This window comes from Vicugna pacos, chromosome 9, assembly GCF_048564905.1.
Source record: "Vicugna pacos chromosome 9, VicPac4, whole genome shotgun sequence".
NCBI lineage: Eukaryota > Metazoa > Chordata > Mammalia > Artiodactyla > Camelidae > Vicugna > Vicugna pacos.
In genome coordinates, this window is record NC_132995.1 from 55,573,939 (window position 1) to 55,600,819 (window position 26,881).

The following is a 26,881-nucleotide window of genomic DNA, read 5'->3' on the forward strand; positions in this document are numbered from 1 at the left end:
TTAGATGGTCCCTGCTTTAGTAAAGAGAGTTATTCAACACCACCTTTCTTGACGACCCAACATCGTCATGACGATTAGCTTGTTACTTAGTGGAGCTCTTACAAGTGGCCGATGTTTGTAGGGCTGTTTGCTCCTATCGCAAATGGGCTTAGAGACTGTGGTGTTTTTCTGGTTAATTCTCCTTCTCCCTAAATCCTGCCTATCTCATCCTTCCTATCTAAAATTAAAATCTATTATTCACAGAGAGTTAGGAGAGCTTAAAATGGCTAGGGAAAGCAGATATAGCGAAGGTTTTTCAATGAGAAAGCTTCATTTTATAAAACCATACTGAGATAACAAATATGACCCATCTCCTATAAGTACATAGACTTTGCATTAATTATTATTTACTTTAATGTTCAGACATTTTCCTAATTTAGGGGCTTTTTTTTTTTTTAACTTCTGAACGACAGTTTGTCAGGGATTATCTTTGCCATTTTCTCTGCCAGAGTTTTCAGATAAATTGTCTAGTATTACATTTAGGATCACTTCGTGAACTATGTAGCACATCATATTAGAACCTAGATTTTTGCTAAAAATCAGCTGTATGTAGTGATTTTTTTCTTTATAAAACAATTTATGAAAGCACTTTCCATGACATTTTTACCATATATTTAAAATACATCTAGATATTTTTATCATATGTATAAAATACATTTACAATACAAAATTTAACATTTTATTTACCTCAGAACTTTTTAAGGTCACATCCGTTGAGAAAAGTTCACTTAAACTGCTAATTGGAAGATGACAACATTGAATGACGTGTTCTAGGTCAAGCAGCTCGTTAGCGGTAGAGCCACACGGGAACTCTAGAACGCAGGTGTGTGGACTCCTCGCCTGATGCTCTCCTGTTAATAGTTCTTTGTTTAAAATAAAAGGCCTTTGTTTTCAAAATTTAGCCAACGAAGAATGATTATTTCTTCCTCCCAATCAGTTGCTATTCCCTGTCCAGGTCACAGGACATGCCTCTAGCTGTTTCCTGCTGCCTCCTTTCCAGGGCTCTGCCTCCGGGGCTTACTGAGGACCTTGTTAGAGAGAAGGAACCCAGAATAGAAGCTCGCCTTCCATAAAGAAGCCTCGAGGGTGTTTCAGATCTTTAGCTTGGAGTCCATGTGTGGATTTCAGGAGATCCCAGATACTGAAAGGAAAATGGTGTGTGGGTGTGGGTGAGCAGCTTTTTTTTTTTTTTTTTTTTTTTCCGAGGAGAGGTCTACAGCTTTTCAGAGGCATGACTTAGGACAGAAAATTGGAATAGGGAGGCTGTATTGACCACCTGGGAATTGGAGCCACACTTTAATCCTGAGACTAAAACCATGTGTCTTGAAGCTTTTGTCTCTGGTTAGAAAGTTGTGATGGCAGCTCAATTCAAGTCCTGAGGTTCTCCTGTCTCCTCACTGGGCTAGAAGGAACCTGGACACATCATTTGACTGTGGCCTGTGTCTGCCTTAAGGCTGGTGAATGTTTTACTGCTCAGGACAGTTATTTGTCTGTCCTGCCTGGAGGGCTGTTCTTCTTTGTAAGAACTCCAGGAAAGCAGAACTGTGGGTCCTCATTTGCCCAATTCACTACTTTAATTATTTATCTATTTGTTTATTTCTGACAGCATGGAAATTCTCCATTATATCCTAGTGAAACCTGCAGGCTATTTTAAGAAATACCAGTAATTATAGAAGTTATCTGTGATTGAATGCTTTACTTACGTTCTTTCTAATCTTTTAAGCAACCTTGATTTTACAAATGAGGAAACAGGCTCAAGAGAGCTTTAGTATACACTGTAAAGCTGGAGAAGGGGTTAAAACCGAAGTTCACCTGACTTCAAAGTTTGTGCACTTTGTGCTTTACCAGGCCAACAGTTTAAACTTGGCTTCATTCGTCTTCAGCAGAAATGGAAAAGAGAACTATTCCTCTTAAAAACCCTTCATCTACTTAAAGATACTGCTGCCAAAGTACCCAGAACTTTCTCTTTTCCAAATCAATCAACTTATATCCCCTGCCTGTCTTTGTAGACTCTTCCTCATGACTTTGTCATGTACTTTCTATATCTCTGTAAAGAAGGGGTTCCCTTGTAGAGGACAGGAAGTCAGGCTGAACCTCCCTAGCCGGTGAAACTGTGACCTGATGAGACTGAAGTCACCTGGGTCATGACAGGGCAAGGATGAATTGTGAAATGTAGAAGCCACATTCATCCTCCAGCGTTCTGGGAGGCGAGATTCAAATCAACTTGTTGGAGGCAAGTACAGAAGACCTTGTATTTATTTCCTCTTTAAAAAGCTCAACACTACCTGATAATCACAGTTGAATTCTCACTAGCTGCCTGCGGGATGAGAGCAAGAATTGTTAATGCCATTTTGCAGATGGGAAAGATTGATGGATGAGAACATAGAGGATTATTTATAAATCTTCGGGAACTGGTGGTCTGTGCCAACCCCAGAGTCCAGCTAGTGCCTCACCTTCCAACCAGTGCCTCCTCTGTTGCCCTTCTTGTGCTGAGAGTTCTTATAAATCTATGATTTTCCCATTGCGTTTTAGACATCAAATGAGTCCTACAGTCGAGTATGGTTTGATGAGTTGCATATAAATGTACCCAAAACATACGGATTACATTTCCTTTAAAAAAACACATGGGCTTAAAAATTAGGGGGGAAAGTACTTGGCCAATGTTTTTTGGTTTTGTAGCACACAAAACATTTGTGGAATACTTTGGAGTTTTGGAATTTGCCAAACCTCAAACCAAAACACGATCAGGTTTGTCGATCTCAATCCATCCCAGTGCGATCCGGAGGCTCAGCAAGGGAGTGTGAGAGGAAAGATGGGGAGGACACAGCCACCCAGTGTATGCTCCTTGAATGCCTTTCGGGAGACTCTCTGGGCCCATGAGCCTCTCACTGCGGTGCCATCAGAGGGTGGCTGGGCTGACAGCAGTGTCCTCTGAGTGTCCAGGAGAACTTGAGGGAGCTGTGGTGAGGATGCTTATTTCCCACTCTTCATTTGAATGAAAAGAGTTATCTGTGAGCAGTATTCCTGGCTTCCAGCCCCGTCCCTTTCTCCTTCCCCTCAGTGGGAACCAGAATGACGGATATGATTGCTGAATCTGGGAAAGGAAGTCTTCGGGACCTGCTTGCCTGCAGAGACTGGACCACCTGGGCTCTTGCTCTTCCCCGTTGCCTGCAGTTCCCAGAACTCCCTTCCCAGAAGGAAGTCGTCTTATTTCAGGGGAGCTCTAGCTCACCGTTTCAGCCTTCACACCTACGCCGTAGTCTCCAGGCACCTTCATCAGTAGCAAAACTGGGGTTTTGGTTTCCATTGCATCAGGCTCCTAGGTCTGTCTCGGAATTTATTCTGAGCTCAAATGAGGACAAGGCACGATATTCATTGGGCCTTCCAGAATCGCTGCAGGAGTCCCGGTGAGTTCACAGCGTTAGCCCATGGTTTCACCATCATCATGGTCCATTTTAATTCCTCCTGCTTCTTCAGGAAGGGTGTCATTCACAAGATTCAGTGCAAACTTCAACCTTTACTTATGGAGCTGCTACTTTTCATTCCCATTCATTATGTCCCTGATTAGAAGTCTCCACCAAAGTGTGTGTGTGTGTGTGTGTGTCCCCACATTATGGAGAAGAAGAGTAGACATCTGGTCCTTTTGGAGTGGAAACTCTGGCAGATTTTGCTTCCAGGCATTGTGTCTGCAATAGGAGGGAACTTGTTTATTTCTAATTGGTTTATTTCTTCCTTCTAGATTTCTTACAAATTATGTGGCCCAAATATGGCTTTGAGTGGAAGGGTCAATATATGTATTTAGCTTTAATCAGGCCTAGCCCCAGGGCACAGTATCCAGCATTGCCTCTGGGAGATTCCTCTTATCAGGAGACAGTAATACCTTCTTATTCCCAGGGGAAAATAAATTCCCTCAGCTTGAGATTATTTTTCTGTCTTGTGGTCTGTGTTCCTGGGCGCTGTCTTCCCCCTGCTAGAATGAAGCTCCTTGAAGACTAGGACTACCTTTTTCAGGTTCCTATTCTTAGATTTTTTTTTTTCTGGTAATGCCAGATATATAGAGTAAAATAATAATTGTTCATTTAGTTACAAAACTTTAAACAAAGTTGATGAGTGGCAGAGAAATTAAAAACCAGGAACTCTGGAGTAAGAAAGCCTTACCCCAACCAAGGGTGAGTCAGGAAGAGTGATAGTGGGGAGCTAGTTTGGGACACCAACTAAGAAGGGAAGAAAGAATGAATTTATGAACAGTCTTCATTTGAAAGACTAGGGGCAATTTTGATTCAGATCTGAGATGGACTGTGGCTGTAAGACAGAGACTTATCTTAATAGTAGATTAGACACACACACCCTTCGGGCCATCTGAGCTGGCTCTGCATAGTGGGGCATGTCTGTGCTCCCTGAACCTGGGGAAAGGAGGACACCCTGCAGGTTCCAGAGCCTTAGGAGAGGAGTCCCAGAGGCTGAGCCCGAGCAGAGGGAGGTTTAGTTGGGAAAGGTCACTTAGTAGCAAACTGAGAGGTAAAATGGCATCTTTGGGGTGACCACCCCAGTGGGCAGCTCTTCCAAAGAGAAGACAAAGGGCATGAAGTGGAAGAGAAGCAGGAGTCTTTGCACTGAGTCTCATGGTCGAGAAGCAGGCACTGGAGGTCTGTCTGTCCGCTTGCCTGGAGAGCCCCCTGTGCTGGGCTAGAGGGAGCACCACCCCTGCAGGGATCTTGCGCTTTAAAGGGAAGAGGCAGAGGCACAGAAGGTAAGAGGACTCTGTGGGTCTCTCAGCCCACATCTCAGGTGAAAACCTTGTCCCTGTTAGGAGTGGCTGCCAAGATTTTACAGAAAGCCCAAGTATGCTTGGGAAATTTTGTATAATTCCCAGGGACCTCCTCCAAAGCAAACACATACATAAAGAGGAGAGGATTAAAATTATGATGTGCCTGTAAAGTGCAGGTTCTGTGAACTTGTTTTAGAAGTGCCATGGTGTGTGTGACTCCGGGTTCTCCTCTGTCAGCAACCTGCTTCCTGTCTTTGACCTTGGGCTTTACTTGTACTCCCAGCTGCCAGCGCATCTTAGCCAACTGCAAGGGGGACTGTCCCAGGTGACACGGTTCCCTCCCGATGTTCCTTGCTGGCATGGCACCCCAGGAGCCACTGGGTCCCATGATAGGTTCCTGTTGGAATAACCCTTCTGTAGTCCAGGGTGTTGCTGCAGCTTTCGGGAAGGGTGTCATTGTCTCTATGGAGTTCGCTCTTGGAGGCTTGGCCCAGGACACTCTAAATTCCACAAGACAGAGACTGTCACAAAGGGCCAGTGGCAGGCCGTGTATTATGGGGAGGTTGGTTTGTATGGATAAGTAGTTTTAATAGGTTGCCCCTCACTGCAAAAAACAAGAGGGCTGCAGGATGAGGTGTGGGAGGCACTCAAAGTCTGAGCTCATTTTCAGAGTGTTTTCCAGCAAGCACTGCTGTTTGCTGGGAATGTGGCTACTGGCAGTCCTTCTTGGTGCCTGGTGTCCCTTTACATGTTTCGGGGGATGGTGATCTAAAAATGGAGCCAATACATCCCATTCACTGTGTTATGGAAATGGATGTATTTACTTGCTGGAAGAGGATGCTTAGCGAAGCTAATACTTAACCCAAAGGAAAGAATCTCTACTGGTGGTGGGGAAAACATTTGAGAATAAAGAATTGTTTTGCAGCTCCCCCTCTTAAGCAGCTCCTGTCCCAAGGCCATGTTCATAGAGTGCAGAATCACCTCCTTGGCGCAGAAGGGAACCCCGTTAGGTTCCCACCCCTCCTAACAACACCCAGTGAAGACAAGTGTGCAGCCAGAATGAGGACTGTGAGATGAACTGAGAGTGCTGAAAGTTAACAGAAGCACAAAGGAGGGAGAAAGAAAAGAGATTAGCCCCAGGGCCAGCTCCTCTTTGCTTAGATCTGGAAGAAACAACTTTTCTTTAGGAGTCAAGGTGCAGGGCGGATCGCAGTTAAAATCTGTTAGTAGAGTTCTCTAGTATAACGAAGTATCTCAAATCTTGTCTACCCCCTTATCTAGCTATTAAGCTGAACATGCAAAATTACCTTAGTTGTAGGTCAAGATGGTAGGCTATCAGCAATTTCATATAGTTCAACCTCTTATATTTATTTCAAGGCATTTGAATCGTAAGTATACAAATGATAGCAATAATCACTTCGTATATTATCTGTGATCCACATTTTCTGTTGTTACCTCTGAGTTGTTTGGTTTTGGTGCAGTGCTTCCCATTTTACAGATGGTAAAACCGAGTACTGCGAGATACTAGTTTTCAGAATTTGCAAATCCAGCCAATGACAGCATCCAGAGAATGATGTCACTCTCCTCTGATGGGCATAGCTTGTCAGTTGGCAGACAACCTTGCCCTCGTCCACCTCCTGGTCCCTGTGGCTCCTGAAGGCACACTTAGAGCCAGTGAGCTGACTGCTTGCCTTCTTCCAACCAGCATGACTTCCCAAGTGTCTCCCTCACTTTCAATGTGTGTATTTTCATTCATTCTCCCTAGAGCCATTGGCTGTATTTCTCCAACCAGTCTCCTCCTGCTCTTTCCCAGCAGTCTCACCAGCCCCTGTAGATTTTGCATACTCTTTCGTTGTCCCTGGCATGGGTGCCATTTAGCAGCTCTGTGGAAGTCATCAGCGCTGGACTCCTTTGCAGGCATTGCTGCATCTACAGTTCGGGGTAGCTGGCCCCGCGCTGGACTGGAGCAGCAGCATCCTGCCAGAATCCACCTATTCATCCAGGCCAGAGCTGTTTTTCACGTCCCCTGGCTTACGGTCTTTCAGCCAGTATTTAACATTTTTTTCTCTGCCTTATTATTTGTTCTCCCTCCTCTGTCATGAATCTTTTCCACCATTGTCCTCTTGGCCATGTGGGTTTGCCAGAGAAAATTGGCAGTTGTTTTATTATCTATGGCTCTTGCCCAGGGATGGTGTCATCTAACAGAGTGACGTCTGTTTAATGGCTAACACGTTGGAGTCTGAAATATCTGCAAGATAATGAGGCCTACAGAGGCTTGAGGGACACGTTTTTGGTTCTTGGAGGAGAGAATGAGAAATGGAATTAGGTTACGTACAGGTCCTTCCACATTCAATTCAGAGCCAGAGGGATGACAGAGCTTTGAAATTCCAGTGAAGTAAGAATGTTTTCTCTTGGATTATAGATCCCAACCTGAGCAGATAGGGGGATGGGTTTCTTTTACTTGAGCTAGACCAGTGGTCCTCACACTGTCATTGTATTTTCTCTCTCATTTTGAAATGTTTTGTGTTTAATCAATCTAAGTAGCAATTAGGAGGGGGTAACATTATTTTCTCTGTTTTACAGACAGTGGGACCTAGGCATGAAATGGTGGGAGAACTTGACAAGGTGGCACCAATGAGCAGCAAGGTTGCAGTTGGAACCCAGGCGGTCTGGCCCCAGAGCGAGTGCTCTTAACCACTCTGCTAGTCTGCCCCTCGGGTGATTTTGTATTACTAAGTTAAACTTAGACCACGCCAGTCAAATACAAAGAAACTTAGTATTTTAGTCAGTCTGCTGCATGTTATCAAGGATTTTTATTGTCCTTCTTGAGGCAGTGAAAACTCCTTAGGGACCACCATTGCTACCTACTCAGACTCCAAGTGCGGACAGGGTTCCCAAGTTGGGAATCACTGGGTGAGGAACAATTTGAACTCAGCTCCAGTTACCTGTCCGTTGGACACCTGTTCCTCTAAACCATTGTAAAGCACATCAGTGACAGACAATTCATCATGTAGATGTAATTATTGTACTACCTAAAGCCAAATCTTGAATGATAGATTTTTTTTTTTTGCCAATTTGCAAGACCTTCTTTGGGAGGTCTTTAAGGCTATCCCTAGACAACAAATACCTGAGGAATCTGAAGGTAGTAGCCGATTCCAGATCTGGTGAAGGAGAAGGATGCGTGGAAGGTTTGACCTCAACTCAGTAGACCAAGGACAGTCTAAGAAAAAGGATTAGAAAGTTGGCCTATGGGGATTAGATTTGAAAGAACAGTATATCCAGGTTTTGTGTCCTTTTAAATGCTGGAACAGGAAGAGAAAGAAGAGGAGTTCAGAGGCACAGTATCACCCACAGGATACTCCATAGTATTTGCTCTCTGCCCCTCATCTTGCTCTAGTCACCCTGAACTGTTTCCAGTTCTCAAAATACATCTTCTCTTCCATATCCCCAAGTCTTTGCATATGCTGTTAACTCTACTAAGAAAGCTCCTTATGCCCCTTGTCTGTGTGGAAAGCTACTGAGTCCCCTGTAACATTACACTTAAATAACCGGCCTTTGATGGAATCCTCTGTGCGTCTTCCAGGTGTATTCATGTCTCGCTCAGTGCTCCTTGGCATTGTCTGCACATCTCCAGTGTAGCATTTATCACACAGTTCAGAAATTAGTCAGTTACATATTGTTCTCCTTTTGTTGAGCGGGACTCTCCTAAAGGGTAAAGACCCTGTATCTTTTTTGCCTTTACATCTCCTGAACCTAGCACGTAAATTGTTTTCCTGGTTGGGTAACTCCTTTATGATTTCAAGATCCTATCTCAGAAGCATTTCCCTTAGCCCTTGACTGTCTTCTATTGAGAGATGCCCAGTGGCCTCCCCAGTCGCTAGCATAGGTTCCCTTTGTTACCAGTATCACCAGCAAAGAGTATGGGGAAGGGTCAGGTGTCAGAACTACAAAGAAAACAAATGAAAGAAACATAAAAATCAATGCTCAAGACAAATAAAAGGCAGAAACTGTGCATTGGTGTGTTACCTAACAGGTTCATGAATGTAGTTGTAATTGTTGTAATTATCAAATAGTTGCTGAACTTCAAAGGGATGGTCCCACCTGTTTTTTTTTTTTAATAAGAAGGTTGGAAGAATATTTCTTTTCACTCTGGCTATTTTTCCAAATTGGTTGATCCCAAGGCAGCATCAGTTTGCAAAAAGAGCTCTTTGGCTTATTTCCTCTCCTTCCTTGCCTCCCTCCTCTTCAGCACATTCTGTTGGTTTGGCCAGTGAGCAGACTGAAACGTCTAAAGAGAAGAGGCCTGGAAATCAGAGAGGTGATTACAGCCAAAGGACTGAACAAAGGGGGTTTGGAAAGGGTCTCTGTTGTCACAAAGTAAGCAAGAGGGGGACACTTGCCAATTTGATCATCTCTGATTGGAAACTTCAGAGATGACATCAGGTCTCTGGTGTTCAGCAGACCCAGAGAGGCCCACCATGTGGAACATGTTAATGACATGCAGTTACCTAAGACTGCTTTTTTTTTTTGATCTGTTAGACAATGAATTCACTTTTAAGAACCTTGAGATAAAGTTTTATAAAACTGGGATATAATGATGATGAATCAGTAAACAATGTATTGCTCAGTATAAACTTTGAATAGATATCCAAGTGGCTGAAGATGTTAATGGAAAGTTGGCCAGGATTCTTGTAAGAGAAGCTGAGGGTAGAAATGACGGGCCTCTGCTCAGGGACTCAGACTCTGTTGAAGGTCAGAAATTCCATGACCAGAATAGAAGAAACCAAAGGAAAACTGAAACCTTTCTGAGACCTGAATTAAGAAATGCACAAACAGCTATACATAGAAGCAATTCCCAAGTTCCCAATACTTGAGGATTCTCTTTGTCTTCAGAGTCTTGATTTGATGTCAAGTTGTTTTCCTAAGGTTTAGGCTTAGAGAAGTGAATGCTGGTTACATTTCAGGAAATAATGACTCCGTAATAAAACACAGGGTAAAAATTTATTCCTTTAGCTATTAATTTAGTCCATATCAACTGAAGTCTTGCCATGTTATAGGCATTGTGCTAAGTACTGGGATGTAGAAAAATTTGGGTCCATGGTAGACATGCTGGAGGTGGAGAGTGAATTAGCTAATACTTACCTTGCCACGTCCCTTCCCAAGTCCTGGAAAGTGGAACTAGCCCCTTTGAACAATTAAATCTATCCAGTGACGCTTAATGGAGTTTGAGGACAAGTAAGATGTGGCATATAGTAAACAAATAGGACGAATTTCTCTAAAAAGAGATACACTCTGAATATATAAATAGACTCATTAAAGTCTAGGTTGAATATGTGAGAAATGGATCAACAGCAGGTTAGTAAAGTGTGGTTAGGAATGTGTGGTCTTAGCCATTAGTTTTCAGTAATCATAACCTCCACCACCAGCTTCACCACCAAAAAGACCCTTGTGACAGACCCCTGGACTTGATGAACCATGGGCATGTCCATATTGGGGATGTCCTACAGTACATTCTTAACAGCTCACAGAGATCTTCCTGATGAGGATGTGGAAAATGTCTGACACTCTCACCGTTTGCCCATTGGTGATGGAGCCAGAGGGTGTAAGTTACAGAAGAGATTTCAGCCCAAGGTCAAAAAGAACTTTCTAACAGATCTGTCCAAAGATGAAATATCTTCCTTGGGAAATACTCAAACAGAGGCTGGATAACCATCCAAGGTGGTATCAAAGGAAGTAGAAGTAGGTGACACCTAAGAACCTTCCCAATTTTTAAACCTCTGATTCTGTAACTCAGTCTTTCAGTTGGATAAGTGGATAAATTGTCTCTATCCTGCATAGAGTTGACCACTTAAGTGAAATTATTAATACCTTTGCCATAGTCTTTTTGCCTTTTATGAAAATGAAATCAAAGTTCATTTTCTATTCCTTGAATAAATGTAACCCTCGCAGTATGTCAGTGTATTATTGCCACCTCAATCTTCTATTGCTCTATTACGAAATGGATAATATTCATTTGTACCTGAGCTAATATTTTTGTCCCCATCCTTGGTACACGTTCCTGAGAAGAGCAGACTAGGAGGTGGAACAATAAAGGCCTTGCCATTTGCAGTGAGCCTCCTGTGCCATTAAAGGGAATCCTAAAGATGTTCTGGTGAGCCCCCAACATTCCAAAGCCAGGCAGTCAGATCTAAGCCTGGCCTGTCTATTTTTTATGTTCATCAAGGCTCAGCCTGGCTTTATCTGCCTATCCCCTTATTATTCTGAACTCTCTAATTGCCTGGACTCTTTCTCTCCACAAATAGTTTCATGTACTGTATTCAGCATTAATGTAGGGTGACTATCTGGAGATGTCTTCTATTCCTACTTTTAACAGATTAACAGCTAATAAACACCATGCAACACCCTCTCCTCTCAACCTCTTCTAAAAATACAGAGTTTGATTTGCCAACATTGGTGTATTTAAAGCCTCCTAGATTCCAGGGAAGACTTTAGAAAGTTAACTGTGCAAGTAAGGCCCATTCAGAGAGGAAATTTTCCAACACAAAGAGCCAATCGGTGTATCATCAGCTCATCAGAGGAGAACCTCGGGGGATCTTATAGTCATTTATAAGGAAAGGATATTTGTTTTCACTTAAAGCTTCTCACTTTATTCTTGGTATGCCAGCTGAAGAGAAGACTAGAAACGTATTACGTAGGGAAAAGGACAGGCAGCTAAGTTTCATCCTAAGAGGTAAAGTCTCTCATTTCCAGGAAGGGACACCATGTTACCTTCCAGTGACTTTGCAGTGAAGGGACTTTTGCCACCTACTCTTCTCTAACCTCCTTCCCCTCTCTTGTCGTAGTCCCTGAACTTGCCCTCCCTCCACTTAGCCAGAAGTGAAGCAGTTAATTTTAAAGAAAAATCAAGAATCAGAAGGTGCCTTCAAAGCTTTAAACAAAGCACAAACCAATATTCTGTTTTGAGGATATGGAATATCAGCAAGAATATGTCTAAGGTGATCTGGATAACCTGGATAATTGTGTTGGAAGAATGCCCATCAACACCTCATCTATATATGATAGAGGGGATTTACTGAAGGGTAAATTAGACACTGTGCACATAGTTCAAGTAATGAAATTTCCAGTATCGACAAAACAGAGGTCTTAAACTAATGCATTTGTAAAATGTTGGCTGTTTTCTGAAGTCCCAAGTCTATGACTCTCAAAGACCAGCTTGATCATTATACAAAATATAGGTAAATATTTGCAGAAATGTATTGGTCTTTTTGTTTCAAGTAAAATTTCTGGGACCAAACCCTCTTTGTGCCTTCAGGTAGGTATTTCTTACTGCAACAGAAACTCAAGTGTGTTTGACTGCTTACCTCTCCTTTGATTTCTATTGCCCAGCTTCTGTCTGTTGATTTAAGAAGCTTTTAAAGTCACAGCAATATGACAGTTTCATTGACTCCACAACTGTGGTGGTGGAGTTGACTGTGGGACAGGCTGTTTCAATGTGCTGAGGTAATGACGGTGACGCCATCCTGTACTAGATAAATACTACTACTCTCTGCTCAACTCTATTCGTGATAGCAGTGACCTTGACCTTTAACACTCAACATGTTTTTTTTCATGCAGACCAAAGCTTTGAAGAAAGGTCAGAGTGCAACAGACTTATGACCTAGTTGCACATCTTCTAAACCGGGTTAATTTCTTCTTTCTCCTGCAATACAGCCTCTTCTTCTTCTTCTTCTTCTTCTTTTTTTTTTTTTTTTAAATCCAGCCTCTTCTGTACCTTGTGCTCTTCCAGACTGATTTACCCTAGTGCTCATCTCTCTCAGCGCCTACACCTGGTCACACCAACCACCTTTGGATTTTTTTTTAAAAATCAGTGCGTTTCTTGCAGTTATTTACAACTTCCTCTGCTGGCTTTTCTCTCTGTAGAACTGGACTGGAAGCCATCATGGAGACGTATGCGTTCTGGAGACCCCCTGTGCGCACGCTCACCTTTGAAGATTTCACCACCATGCAAAAGCAGCAAGGTAAAGCCCTGGGGCAAGCCTCTGCTTCGCGGCTGCGCTGGGGAGGGAGCGGGAGCCGAGCTGAATGTAGCACATCTGGTCCCCAGCCAAGACTCTACTGGAATGAAGAGTACCGGGTAGCTCTGTAAATAACCAGAGCGTCATCACTCGTGCGAATCAGCCGGTTCCAGAGGCAGCATTTCACCTGGCACCCCCAAACTCTCTCTCCCTTCCCAACAGCAAGGTTGATTGCAATGGTGGTGAAATTATTATTTCTTTTGCTAAGCTTTCACATAACCCTTGGAATTTGAGCAGATCTTCATCACAATTTCATTACTCATGGCAGCCTTATCAGTTTTCTTATTCTAGTTTTCTTTTTTATGTTTTGGGGTATTTTTATGTTTGTTTATTTTTATTTTTTTAAGTGGAGGTACTGGGGATTGAACCTAGGACCCTGTGCATGTTTACCATGCATTCTACCACTGAGCTATACCCACCCCGACCCTTTCCTCTTCTAATTTTGTAGATGAGAAACAACTTAGCTCCAGACAATGGCAATACATTGTTCAGGTCTGACAGTAAGGAGGGGGCTGCCACAAGCTGTCTCCTCTTTTGCTTATGTGGAGACACACCCATGTCAAGTTGAAGTGCCAGGTGGACTTCTTCCTCCCACTGCTCCGTGCTTTCCATCCACTTTCTAACCTCCCTTCTCTTGGAGCTCAGGTTGGGAAGTCTGTGGCCATGTGCAGAGCTGGCTTCTGGGCTGCTTTCAGCTCCTTTTCTCAGTCCAGCCACTGGCTTTCCCAGGTGCAGCGCCCAGTCACCTGGGTACCCACGTGAAAACTTCCCCAAATGTCAGACGCTATGTGAGTACCTCTCCAGCCTCCTCTGGCCCCACAATGACAGTGGTCAAACTTACTGACTGAGTTTATTCTGTTCTGCCAAATGGTTGCCATTAATAGAGTCCTACTCTTTGAATTGGGGGCTCTGTGATATAGGAGCCCATTCTTGGACTTGATAACACATTCCGTTCTCAGCGAGGCTCTAGAAGTTTGCACACTGTTAGGTTTTGTAACCTAAATTACTGAACTTTCTCTGGTTTTAAGCTGGAAATAGTGATTGAAAGCATAATCTTTTAAAGCTGGAGTCAGACAGCTTGGGTTAGGCTCGTATCATTGTTCTTTCCTAGCTTGGTGACCTTAGCCAAGCCCCTCATCCTTTCTGACATTGAGTTTTCTCATCTGCATGATGGGAGAATGTAATAGAATTCTTGTGAGGATTAAATGAGATAATGCGTTTAAAAACACAGTAAGCACTCAGTGTGTGCTGGGTGTCGTTGTCATCATTGTCACCACCATCATCACCATCATCATCGTTGCCTTCATACCCTTATGTCCCTATACATCGAAACCTAAGAAAAAAATGCACCAGGGACAGGAAATACTGCTGTTCTGCTGATTAATTATTCAAAGCGTGATTTAACTTCACAGGGATCTGGTGAGACAAGTGATTCAGAATTTCCAACCCTTTCTTTTTTTTTTTAATAAGTGGAGGAGAAACGGATGCCCTTGGTAGGAGGTGACTTGCTCCTCGTAATGCTGTGACTGAAGCAGGGTCAGTGTATATTCAGGGTGTTACTGCTGCTCTGATGCCTTTGTGGCCCTTAAGAGGCAGAGGTCTATGGAAGTTGGGAAATCTGGGCCTTTGTCTTTGATGGCCACTAACTCTCATATAACTTGGGCAAATAACTGCTACTCTGAGTCCATTTCCTCACCCTCAAAGAGGGATAATTTTTTTTTGTGAGGCCATTTATATAAACATGCTTTATAAATGAAAATGTCTCACATAAAGACACTCGATCCTATTTATTTCTGAGGTGGCTTCTTGCTTCTCTGCCTTTGCTTTACTCATTAACTTTCCAGTTTCTAGCCAAGCAGGAGTTTCTATCACGGAGCCTGGTATGAGAAGGTTGGCAGGAATACTGCCAGTTCCCAAGAGCAGGCATTGGTGGTCACATTGTGTACATTGCTGTGTCCCCAAATCTATCACAGGGCCTGGCACCCAGGAAATACCTAATGAACAGTGAATGAGGTCACTTGGTGGCACTGTGGCTCAGCTGGACAGGGTCGATGTCTGATTAAATCTTGGAGCGCAACCACCCAACATGTGTGTGGCTATAGATGTGGGTGATGACTGGGGATGGTAATCTGCGCTTCACCAGCATGTGGAACCACCGGGCAGGTGCAGGCAAGGGAACCTGCATTGCTTAGGTGTGCGGCAAAGCAGGTTTCATGGGGCTTCTATTGAAGATATATCAATATTAAGATGACTTATTGACACTTGGGAAACAATGGTTTAAGAGAAACTGAACTTTAAAGCAAAATGGCTCATATTCATTGAGTCCCCCCTCCTTTTTTTTTTTTTTTTTTTTTTTTTGCACTCATGGAGGGAAATGAGCCTGGAATTATTGGACACATATGGTGGTGGGATGGGGCTAGAGGAAAAGCCAAGACTCTATTAAACAGTTTAATTGGAATACATTTTTGAACTATACAATGAACTTGATCCAGAGTCTCTTTATTAAAAAATATGTGGCTTGGTTTCTTGATGTTAACAAAGGATGTAAAAGTAACAACACCTGTTCCTTCTTCCTTTAAAAACCAAGACTTCCAGTAACTCTGAACAGTATCAGTCATCAAGTGAAGATGAGACATGGCTGTCTGTGCTGAAGTGGTTTGTGTCTCAGAAGAAGTAAAGAGTGGTGAGCTTCTAGTGGAAACTTCAGTGGCAGACTGATTTTGTAGTAACTCCCTTCTGGTGAGGAGCGTGTTGGCAGTGTTAGCACCAAACCGAAGATCCAGATAGTGACTGACCCACCTGGGTGCCCGTATTACCTCATTGCTTCCAACACATGAATATCTGGATGTCAGATACGCGGCCCTGGGACAGTTTGCACTGTTGCTGCCACTGGAGGCTGGAGCAACCATTCTGTTTGGATGAAGTTAAGGGTACTTTTTCCATCTTGCCCTTGCTGTCGTTTTAATTTCTCTTTCATTTGCTCAGTATATGATTCCATGAAGCTCCATTAAGACCCATTAAATTGTTGGGGGTTTCATTAACATCCATCTGTTAATAAAATTTCAAGGAAAGTGCTTAGGTGAATTAGTTACAGTTTTACAAAAATCCAAATCCTTTTATTTTCAAAACCACGTTGAATGGATGCCCTATAGAGTTGTTTCGCTTGTGGAGAAGAATGCATGGAATTCATTTTCCTCTGCCTTTAGCACAAAAATCAACTGAGGACCAGAGCAGCCTGGCAACATATCTGCAGTTAAGTGGTGGCAGAACTGAGCTGCGAACTCCAAAGCAGATCTCCTGCCTTCCCAGGCACTTTCCTTCCCACTAGACCTTCTTCATTCTTATTCATTAACACTCCAAAAAAGTTAGTTTACACTTCCAACTGATGGTTTATTGTCAACAGTTTGAGCATTCAACCTAAGTAGTAGGTCCATATTTCATTTCTGTGAAGTGTATGGTTTTATTTTCAGACGTCTTCCTTTAGAATCAAAAAGGGAGTTAATACTTTTGGAGAGTCTGGAGATAGGAATCATATTTCAGGAATTGCTTCTGCCTGAACTCTGCTTGTGGCAGGGGCAAAATGAATTAACCAAGTAAGTGATGCTTGGGGAAGTCGAGTGAGGTGATACCGACGCAGAAGTAAAAAGAAGAGTCCAGGTCAGTTATGGCCAAGTTCAGACCTGTTATTCTGATGATACGTACAATGGAACTACTTGTATGGCCAAACCCGAGAGGGGTTTTGTGAGTGGCATCTCCAAGCGATCTGACAACTGTTGTGCAAAAAAGGATCCACCCTGGACCTGTGATACCAGAGTTGCTAATACATCTCCCTCTGTGGATATAAGGAGACCTGCCATTTACAGAAGCCCTCCCTTCTCAACTGGTAGTCGACATCACTAGACAGATTTCAACACCCTCATGTCTTTTGAGGTTTGTCAGGCAGTTAAATTAGGATTATGAAGGTCTCTGTTGCTGTTGGGGTTTTCATCTGTTTGATTTGTATTGATTAGAAGTTGGTCAGTAAAAAGGATCAAATACTGAGCAAATTTATACCAGTAAAAAGATTGGGAAATGAGGCTCTTTCAGTGGACTGCAGTCTTTGAACTACTGTGGGACCATTATAATGTTTCAAAGAGAGTCATCTTACGCTGATCTCATTTATCCCTGAGATAAGGAATAATGCCCACAAGGAGTTCTACAAGGACTGGAGGGCATCTCAATTCAATCCACTAAAACAAATGGTTATTGGTTACATATTCTATTTTGTCTCAAAGTCCCTTATGCGCGATGCATCCAAAACTGAGTCCGTGATTCACCTCACAGACTTGGTGCCCTCTCCTGGGGGAAGGACACCATTCTCCATTAATCATCCTAGATGTTTCCCTCCCTCCTTACCCACCATATCCAATCATTATCGAGCTCTTGCCTCTGGCCACATCGCCAGTCTCCCTTGCTACCACCCTACTCCAAACTGTTATCATCTCTCACCTGACTTCCTTCTCAGGTTCCCCAGGGACGTAACACAGCTGCCAGCATCCCTGGACCTACATCTTTTTCAGGTTTAAATGGGAGGGGGAAGGTCATATGCCTCCCTCTCAAGAGTTCTAGCAAAATCTCACTGAGTCTCATTGACTCTAATTAGGCCATCCCTGAACTAATTACCATGGCGGGGGATGGGTGGGGAATATGATGTTCAGGTTGTCCATGCATGAGTCATGTCCCTGCTCTGGAGGTGCGGATGAAGGGGTGAGTGTGGGAGAGGGGGTGTTTCTCAGTGGGAAAAAGGTATTGTTGCCAGGAGAGAGGCAGGTTAGTTCTAAATGACAATAACAACAGACAGGAACCACAGCAAGGAAGGCAGTAAAACAAGTAGCAGAGAGAACAAGCAAGTTAATGGAAAATGAAAAAAATGGGGGATTCCACCTGGGGCCTCTGGTAGGTGTAAAACAGGGCCATTTCAGAAGCAGAGAGACCTAAAACACAGAGGCCCATGTGAAACATGAGAATTGGGTGACTATGTTAAAAGCTATTTTAAAGGGAAGAGGTTTGGATCTATGCATATCTTTAAACTTAATGAAGAAGGATGCCCTAGGAGTCTAAGATTGAAACCACCCAATTCCCATTAGCACTACAATGTTTCATATTTGCATCTTGAGAAGGGTACTCATTTCAATTAAGGGTAATTTCTTAGTTGGGAGGAAAAGGGCTGTGATCATTAAACTTTATGGCCTCTGGGTTTATTCCCTGGGATCCGTCTGTAGGATGCTGACATCTTACCTCTTACCTGTTCGAAAGCCTCCAAGAAGGCTACTCAAGGACACGCAGTGAATCGGCACTCCTCAGGGCCAGATGCCATTCAGTTATATGAGAGAAGAGTCTGGCTCGTGGAACCAAGTAATTACATGGAAATTTATTCTCGACTAGCCCAGATGGGATTTTGTTTTACTGTTTTTCAATTTTGGGGGTGGGGGAGGGGAAAGCACAAGAAAACAAACCCAAAAGGAAGCTGTATGTGAAAGCCTCCATATTACAGTCTGGAAGTGATCAATTTAAAGATGCAGAAGTCAGCAGGTTTGGTATTCAGGATTTTCATGGTCACATTTAACTTGTCTTCATGGTACACCAGTGTATTCTAGGTTATTGTCCTCGTACGGAATCACTGCTAAAAATGTATTCTTTTTGGTTCGTTTGGCTGTGAGCCTTGAATATTGGAACAGTTAATGTTGGATATGAATTTTAATGAGGACCTCTTCACTTTAGTCCACGGGTAAAATACGATGCAGGGAAGTGGGGTGGTGGGGGATTCGTCCTGAAATGCTGGAGAGTTTTCAGCTACTTAGTGCATTACATTTTAATCACCTCCCAGATGTGGGTTAAGACCTCTGAGGATAATGGGATAATGGGAAAGACACCAGCCAGCCTATTTGTGTTCAGTTCTGCTTTGCTTGATCTGATCTGAGAGGAGATGGAGAGATGGTGGAGAGTGAGCAGAAAGGGACAGATAGTTCAGAGAGAAAGCAGAATTGGTTTAGTCTTAGGGAATATGGGCCTGAGGGGTGGCCAGTGCTCCATCATTCACAACCATGGCAGTGCCTCTAGCCTGTTACATCCGGGCAGTTGGCTGTGACATAACGCTCGCCAGAGTGTGGAGAGGCCAAGATGCTCAGCTGCATAGACAGAGGCCAACACCTGACAGCCATCCCCATTAACCCCCAAATGCTCTAAGAGTCCTTCCTCCTTCCTTCACTCCTTCTTCCCTCATTGGAGAGAGGAGAAAAACAGATTTTTATTCCTATCTGCACTTGGTAACGTATATTATTTCCTCCATTTCTCAAAACCTGCTTACAAGGTAGATCATCAAGATTCCATTTACATGGACAAAGCTAACTTGCTAAGGTCCCATACTCAGTAAGACAGTTGGGATTGGAATGGGGTGTGTCTGACCCTACAGTCCATGCTTACCCATTAAGTAAACTTTAAATCAGGACTCTCAGAGCATTCTGGACCTGGTGGGTACAGAGGGGATAAAGGCAAAGGAAGAAGAGGCCACACCGGAAAGGGAGAAATGCCTTCCTCTGAGAGCAGCTCTGACCCCTTTGCATCAGTGTGGCCTGGCCTCCTGCTCGCCCGAATGCTTCTGCGGCAAGAGGCCTGCAGGCAGCCAAGTGTGGAAATGTACCACGAAGGCAGCCTGCCTCCTTAGGCTTATTTAGCGCTGGGCTGGCTCTTCCAACCTTGGGAAGCAGCTGACCAGCTGTTAGATCACAAGAGAATAAAGACTTCTCAGTTATCTCCGTCTGCATCTCGGCAAAATGGACGCCATAGTCGTCTCTCTCTGGGTGGACTTTGAAAAATGGCTATTACCTGTAGAGAGCACTTTAAGTGCACGCGAGCATGTCTTCAAAGCAAACGCAAGCAACGTGACCTTCTCTTGGACAGGCCTGCTCTCCCCCTTCAAACACCGGTTCGGATGGGGGCTCCCGCCCCCTGAAGCTCAGCAGGCCACCAAGTCTCATTTCCAGTGAGTGTCATTTAAAAGCCAAAGCAAGCTGACTACAAACTTTTTACCATGTGCCTCTCATCTGCTCAGCAGAAATCCCTGTAACTTGTTAATAGTTCCCTTCTTATTTTTTTTTTTCTAGTGAAACCAGTTGAGGCCTTAAATCAGTACCATTCGTTCCATCTTGGCCCATCCGAGAAAACCATTTAGAGTTGTAAAAAGTCATCTGCTCCATCGTGCACTTCCTGCTGCAGGGCTCGGGCCAGTGCCTGATGGAGCATACCTGTAACAGGATGGAACAGTGTGCTGAACAGGGGGCCTCCTTGAAGGCCACATAAACACCAGACCTGGGAGAGCAAGGATGGACTTTCAAAGAGAGGGGACCAGATACCCATCCCATAAAACACAAATCTCTTTACAGCTGGAGTCAAGTTTCTCCATTTGTGCCATGGCACGTATTACACTGACACATGGCATTTAGGGTAGAAGAGGGCAAAAATGTGGAGGACGCCTCAAAGAGGAACCACATGCTTGCTGAAAATGAATCCCTGAGCTGGGCCACTCAGTGAGACAGAAACAAGAGGTGTATTCTCCCTCAGCCTTCCCTTCAAGAACTTCTTTATTAAACTACCTGAGAACACATTTGAAGTAGGGTGGGTTGAACTGGCCCTTTGTCTCTTGGTGCATCAGCCACCAACCCAGTTCTGATATCTGCACGTTCTAAGAGCGACCCTCTCAAATACAAATTCAGGGATTTTAGGAGATGAAGGAGGTCCTCTAACTAAATAGTGGCCCCTGGACCAGTATCACCTGAGAACTTGTTGAAAATGCAAATTCTCAGGCCCTGCCCCAAACCTACAGAATTAGAAACTCTGGTGTGGAATCAGCGATCTATGCTTTAACAAGCCCTGCAGGTGATTCTCATGCACTTTAAAGTTTAAGAATCACTACTCTGGGTACCTCAGAATAAGGAATTTGGATTGTATGTTTGGTTTTCAATCCTGGTTTGCACACTAGAACCATTTGGAGAGTTTTGAAAACAATACGGATATGGAACTTCCGTGTCGCTCAGAAATTCTCATGTCATTGGTCTGAGGTGGGATCCTGCAATTTCAGTAGTTTTTAAAGCTCAAAGCCTCTCCTAGCTTTAGAATCACTGACCTAACTCAATTTCTCATCTTCCTGATAAAGAAACTGAAACCCAGAGAGGGGATGTGATGTGCCCTAGGTCACAGGGAAGGTTAATGTGGCAAAGCTGTGAGTGGAATGCAGTTCTCTTGCCTTGATGACCTGTTTGGCTACTTGTCCTCATGAATATCCCAAATGCAAAGACTGTACTTACTATCTGTGTTTCAGTCTCTGAGCCAGGGCAGGTTATTATAATTAGGGAGATTAGCAGAGCCTCTGGATCTCAGTGAGTCAGTTTCAAGCTAGCCTTGCTTTGTGCTGACCCAGCTCTTTCAATTGTGCTCATGTCTTTCATATGATACACTTCAACCCCATATCCCAGTTGCTACTACCTGGGCCTCTCTGCTCAGCCCTCCCAGGCCTCAACCTTGACATGGCATCCTGCTCCAGGGCCCCATTTCCTCTGAGATTAAGGTCCTGAAATTTGGCATGCTGTATTTTTGGATGGAAGATTTAATATGGCGAAGCAAGCAACCATCTCAAGTTAAAATCCATCTTTAATGCATTTCCACTGAGAATGGGAAAAGCTGAGTGAGTGGGTTTTAATGCTGAATACCAGAGGTCTTACTGGAAAGTGAATTTGATGGCAAGAAATGGCAAAGTGACTATTGGAAGATTTATTTTATTTTTTTGAAAAATAAGACTTACTAAAGCTCTTCCACAGAGAAGCAAAAGAATTTAGTTTTCTTTTTTGGTCACCCTCTTTGTCCTCTCTTTCGGAGTGAGTGAGTATGTGTGTGTGTGTGCACGCCTATGTATGCGTGCACAGGTGGAATCTCTTAGCCTAAGTCTGCTGAGTTAAGGGAAAGCATTGGTTTTGTAAAAATCAGCTTATCTTGGATATTGGAAGGTACCTCGTTCACGGCTTGCGTCTGGCCAAGATGACTCGTCTGAAAAGGCCTCTGCGTCAGTGGTATTTATGTTTTCTCTTGCAGGGGGCAGCACAGGCACTTCCCCAACCACCTCCAGCACTGGGACACCATCGCCTTCAGCTTCTTCTCACCTTTTATCTCCATCCTGTTCTCCTCCAACATTTCACCTGGCCCCCAACACTTTCAACGTGGGCTGTCGAGAGAGCCAGCTGTGCAATCTAAACCTCTCCGATTACCCACCATGTGCCCGGAGCAACATGGCTGCCTTGCAGAGCTACCCGGGGCTGAGTGACAGTGGCTACAACAGGCTCCAGAGTGGCACTGCTTCGGCCACTCAGCCCTCCGAAACCTTCATGCCTCAGCGGACTCCATCCCTGATCTCAGGAATACCAACTCCTCCCTCGTTGCCTAGCAACGGCAAGATGGAAGCCTACGGTGGCCAGCTGGGGTCCTTCCCCACCTCCCAGTTTCAGTATGTCATGCAGGCGGGCAACGCCGCCTCCAGCTCGTCCTCACCACACATGTTTGGGGGCAGCCACATGCAGCAGAGCTCCTACAATGCCTTCTCTCTCCACAACCCTTACAATCTGTATGGATACAATTTCCCCACTTCCCCTAGGCTAGCCGCAAGCCCAGAAAAACTGAGCGCCTCTCAAAGCACTTTACTCTGTTCTTCTCCTTCCAACGGGGCCTTCGGAGAGAGGCAGTACCTGCCCACGGGGATGGAGCACAGCATGCACATGATTAGCCCTTCGCCCGGTAATCAGCAGGCGACTAACACCTGTGACGGCCGGCAGTACGCGGCGGTCCCCGGCTCCTCCTCTCAGATGTCCGTTCACATGGTTTAGTGGCCAGTCGAGGCAGCACGGAGCCAACCGCAGCCAAGGCCCCAGAGTCTCCATGGGCAGATCCTCCTCTTTGGGAGCCTTTGAAAAACAGGAACTGTGTATTATTATTAATATATATATATATATAATTTTTTTTCTGGAGGAGGAAAGCACATCCCAAGAACAAGAGACATTTAAGCCACTGAAGGCTACTTGCGGTGGAATCGTCTCCAACTCAGTGGCCATTCCCTGCCTTCCCAAATGTTAGTTTTATAAGGCATCGCCTACTCCAGAGTGGCCTTTGAAGAAACTGAATACTCATTTTATAATAATGTTAAGGGAGATGCTAGCATGTAGCAGTCACGAGAATTTACCCACAAATACAGACCTACCTATACCTACATGCATACACACGTACATCTATATCCATACACAAACTCATCCACACACAAACACACGTGCACACTGACACAGAACTGGGTGAACTCTGCAGAGGGAAGCCCGGAATGGGTGCTTTCACCAAGCATTTGTCTGTGTACAACACTCGATGAACTGGGCCAGCAGTAGCTGCCAGCCTTTCTCCCCTGCAGCTTCCACTGTTCCTGGAATGAACCCCTGGAACCCCTTCCCATCAGTGAGGGTGGAAAGACATCAGTACTACGCCTGGACTTGGCTTCCTGAAGAAGATTGCTTTTGAACTTTGGCTCTCTTCATTTGGTGCGCTGTCATCCCAGTGGTGCCCGTGAAAAGAGGGATTAAGTGCAGCTGCGTGAGAGCGAGAGAGAGAGAAAGAGAGAGAATGAGAAGGAGAAGGAATAGAGAGCAAGAGAGAGGTGGAGAGCAAGGCTGAACGAGGAAGTGTGAGCAGTGATGAGAGTTTGAATTCACCAAGGATGTGTTTTGGGGGTTTTTCCCCTCCTCCCCTGCCCCCCGTACAGGTTATGGAAAGAGTCTTGGAGTTTTGGGGTGTCAACCTCTCTGGGACACTGTGCACGGTCAGGGCACTGGTGAGTAGGACCGGGGCAAGGAAGGCATCTCCATCCCACAGTGCTGACCATCGTGACCCAGGAGAGAGGAGCACCACGCGGGAAGTGCCAACGCCAGAGCCAGCAGTCTGGCAGGGGAAGGACATAGAAAGAGTATGAGGAAGGAAGACTTCTGTAATCCCGACTGAGGATCCCAGGAACAGAGGTGACACACGGAGCCCTGGCCTTCCTGATGCCAGCTCCTGACGCCTGACCTGGGTCTTGGGCCGCATTGCCGCTGTGGCAGGAGGAATTGCCCCTGTTCCAGGGAATTGCAGACGGGCCTTCTACAGCCTTCCAGCTGCCCTTAGGGCTCCATTTTTATCAAATAGTTCATTGCATTTTGACGTTTTGGGTTTTTTTCCTTCATTTTCCCTTCCCCTTCAAATCCTTTAATGATAAGAAAACAAGTGAAGTTTGGTGCAAGCGAGTTTTTCAGTGGTGTGGAAATGCAAATACCCAGTAAAATAATACAGATATTATGAAGATTTTTGGTTTTGAGGTGTTGTAGATAAATGTATTTATGTGCCTAGTGGGGAATCCAATATTATGAATATTAAAAAAAGGGGGCAATCAAAAGGGTATGTAAAATATGTATGAAGAAAAGGTGTATAAAAGTTTGCCCTTATGCACGGAACTCTGTTTCTAAGTGCCAAGCACAGAAAGCCGCTAAATAAAATCTTTGCAATTGTCTTCTGTGTATCTGTTCATGTGGAATATGCAGATAGCAGCCTGTGCATTTGCTTCGTGCTTTACAATGAGCACAGCACTCTCATCTGTACTACATAATAGGATCTTTATTCAGACCGCGTGAAGTCTATACTATCATCCTCATTTTATGACGAGTAACTACGCTGCAGAGAGACTGGATATCTGGGATCACACCACCTGTCAGAGAGGGAATGAGGACTTGAAACCAGGGCTGACTCCAGTGGGAGTCAGCTGCAGAAAACTGAGTCCAGTAGCAATCCAAGTGCCAGGTGTTATACTGTGTGTTGTACATGAGTATCTTATCGAATCCTCCCACAATACTGTGACAGGTGTCATTTTTATTATCATTTGAAAACATAAACTGGATAAAGAATTGTCAAGAATATACTCTACCCAATTATCTTTCATGAAATAGTGAAAATGTATTTTAATTGGCACAATGACTGCATACAAAGGGCTATAAAAAGAGTATTCTTCTGTGAGTTAAGATGCTCCACCCTTGCTCATGCTTTTGAGGAAAGCCTATCTTATTCCTCTTTGATCCTCAACACCCTAATAAGAATCTCAATGCATTTTCATTCTTATTGTTGAATTTGTTGGTCAAACTCATCTTTCAAGGATACTGCAAAATGGTTACTTGGGTGAATTTGCTCCAAATTAATGGGACACAAATTACCAAAGATTTATTGTTCTTCACATCATGTTCTGTGACAGACTAATGCAAATTTACTTTAGATACTAGCTTGGCAGCATCCATTAAACATAATAGAGGGTTTTAAAAATACACGTCATAGCCTTGTCCTTGAAAAGGTTCACTTTTCAGGCAGTCATGCACATGTGAAGCAAATAGATAGAAGAGGCTCTGAAAATTCAGAGAAGATGCTCAGTATAAGAAGGTGAAGTCAGGATGGCTTTCACTGGGGAGGTAGAACTTAAACGAGATTTGAAGGATGTTCAAAATTTTTATAGAAGTAAGGAATGATGGGTTAAGAATGAAATAACATTTAAAAAGTCAATACAGTATATAAGTTTTGGAGGAAAATTAGTAACATCTCAATTCAAACCTAGCAATTTAATAAAACCAGAGATATAGAGAAGCTTCCTGCAGTTTATAGACTAATATCCTCTTCTATGAAATATTTTATCATTAGTGGGAGTGTTGAGGGCTGAGATGGAAGCACAGAGCTGCTTGGCTGATGACAAATATTTGACTTATTGCTTAGTTCTTAGGATTTCAGACAGACTCTGCTGTACCAATTTATATTCAATAAACCAAAGGAGAGTTGTCCTCCCAAGGAAACCCAGCCACAAAGATACATTTTCACAAGGCTTTTCTGCTTATGATTGTCAACTGGAGTTCTGATTTCCAAAAAGGGCCATGCCTGGGACCAGCTTCATTCATTAAGTCCAGTAAATATGTATGTTTTAATATTTTTATTGAAACATAAATACATATTTAATGCCTATTCTACATCAAGCACTGTCTCCACTCGATGTGAGGACATAGACATGAACAATTAAACTTGACCCTGCTTTCCAGGAGCTCGTGGTCAGATGTGAGAGTGATGTGGAACATACTACCAAACAAATGAATACTATGATTTCAGATTGCAAAAAATCATTTTGAGGAAATGAAAAATAACAAGATGATAGAAAGAGTGATTGGGGAATGAGGATAAAGGCTCATTTAGACCGTGCTTTCTAAGAAGGCTACTCTAAGCAGATGACATTCGAGTAAGTACAAATGTAGACATTTATCTTAGAACTTGCTTCCTCCGTTTTATGCCAAGGGCATCCGTATCCTCACTGGAAGATGTGCTCTGCTAGTGTTAGGTATGTAGATATAAGTGGGGGCACCAGGCGGATAGGTGGAGGAGAGGGAGGATGGTCCACAAGGTGGTATTATGCCTGCCTCCAGCATAAAGGGACTTTACTTCTTCTAAATGAGTGCCAGCAAAAAAACCCCAAAAAACAAAAACCAGCTGGTTATAACCCGACAGCCACGACTGTGCGGTAGCAGAAAGGACTTAACCAGACATGTCCAATGTTCATTGCATTATAATTAACATTGCGATTAGCCTCCCCTACCTCCACGGGTTTTTCTGTTTACACCAAGGGTAAGGACATGCGCAGAGGGCCCAAACATGACTAAGCATTCCAGGGGCAAGAGCCATCAGTCAATCAAAACACCACCTCTAAGCAAGGATATAAGAGAAAGAGGAGACAAAAACTGCCACTTTTTCCTACCTTGGATCAGCCCGCTTCCCTGTCTTGGGGATGTACTTTTCCTTTCCTTTCAAATAAATCTTTGAAGTCTTTCGCTACACAACACACTGTGTTCCAACTGCAAACTTGTCTTTTGGGTATGATAAGAAC

At 43.9% G+C, this 26,881-nt stretch overlaps 1 protein-coding gene across 3 annotated transcripts in view; it reads left to right on the forward strand.

Annotated features, from left to right (window-relative positions):
- TBX15 (T-box transcription factor 15) overlaps window positions 1-24,487 on the forward strand; it is a 116,457-nt gene extending 91,970 nt beyond the window's left edge. For all 3 annotated transcript variants that reach the window (XM_072967908.1, XM_072967907.1, XM_006216138.4), the window contains exons 7-8: window positions 12,728-12,825; window positions 22,006-24,487. In XM_072967908.1, the coding sequence (XP_072824009.1) occupies window positions 12,728-12,825; window positions 22,006-22,790 (883 nt within the window). In that variant the 3' untranslated portion in view covers window positions 22,791-24,487. The remainder of the gene's footprint in view (window positions 1-12,727; window positions 12,826-22,005) is intronic.
- The last annotated feature ends 2,394 nt before the right edge of the window (window positions 24,488-26,881 follow it).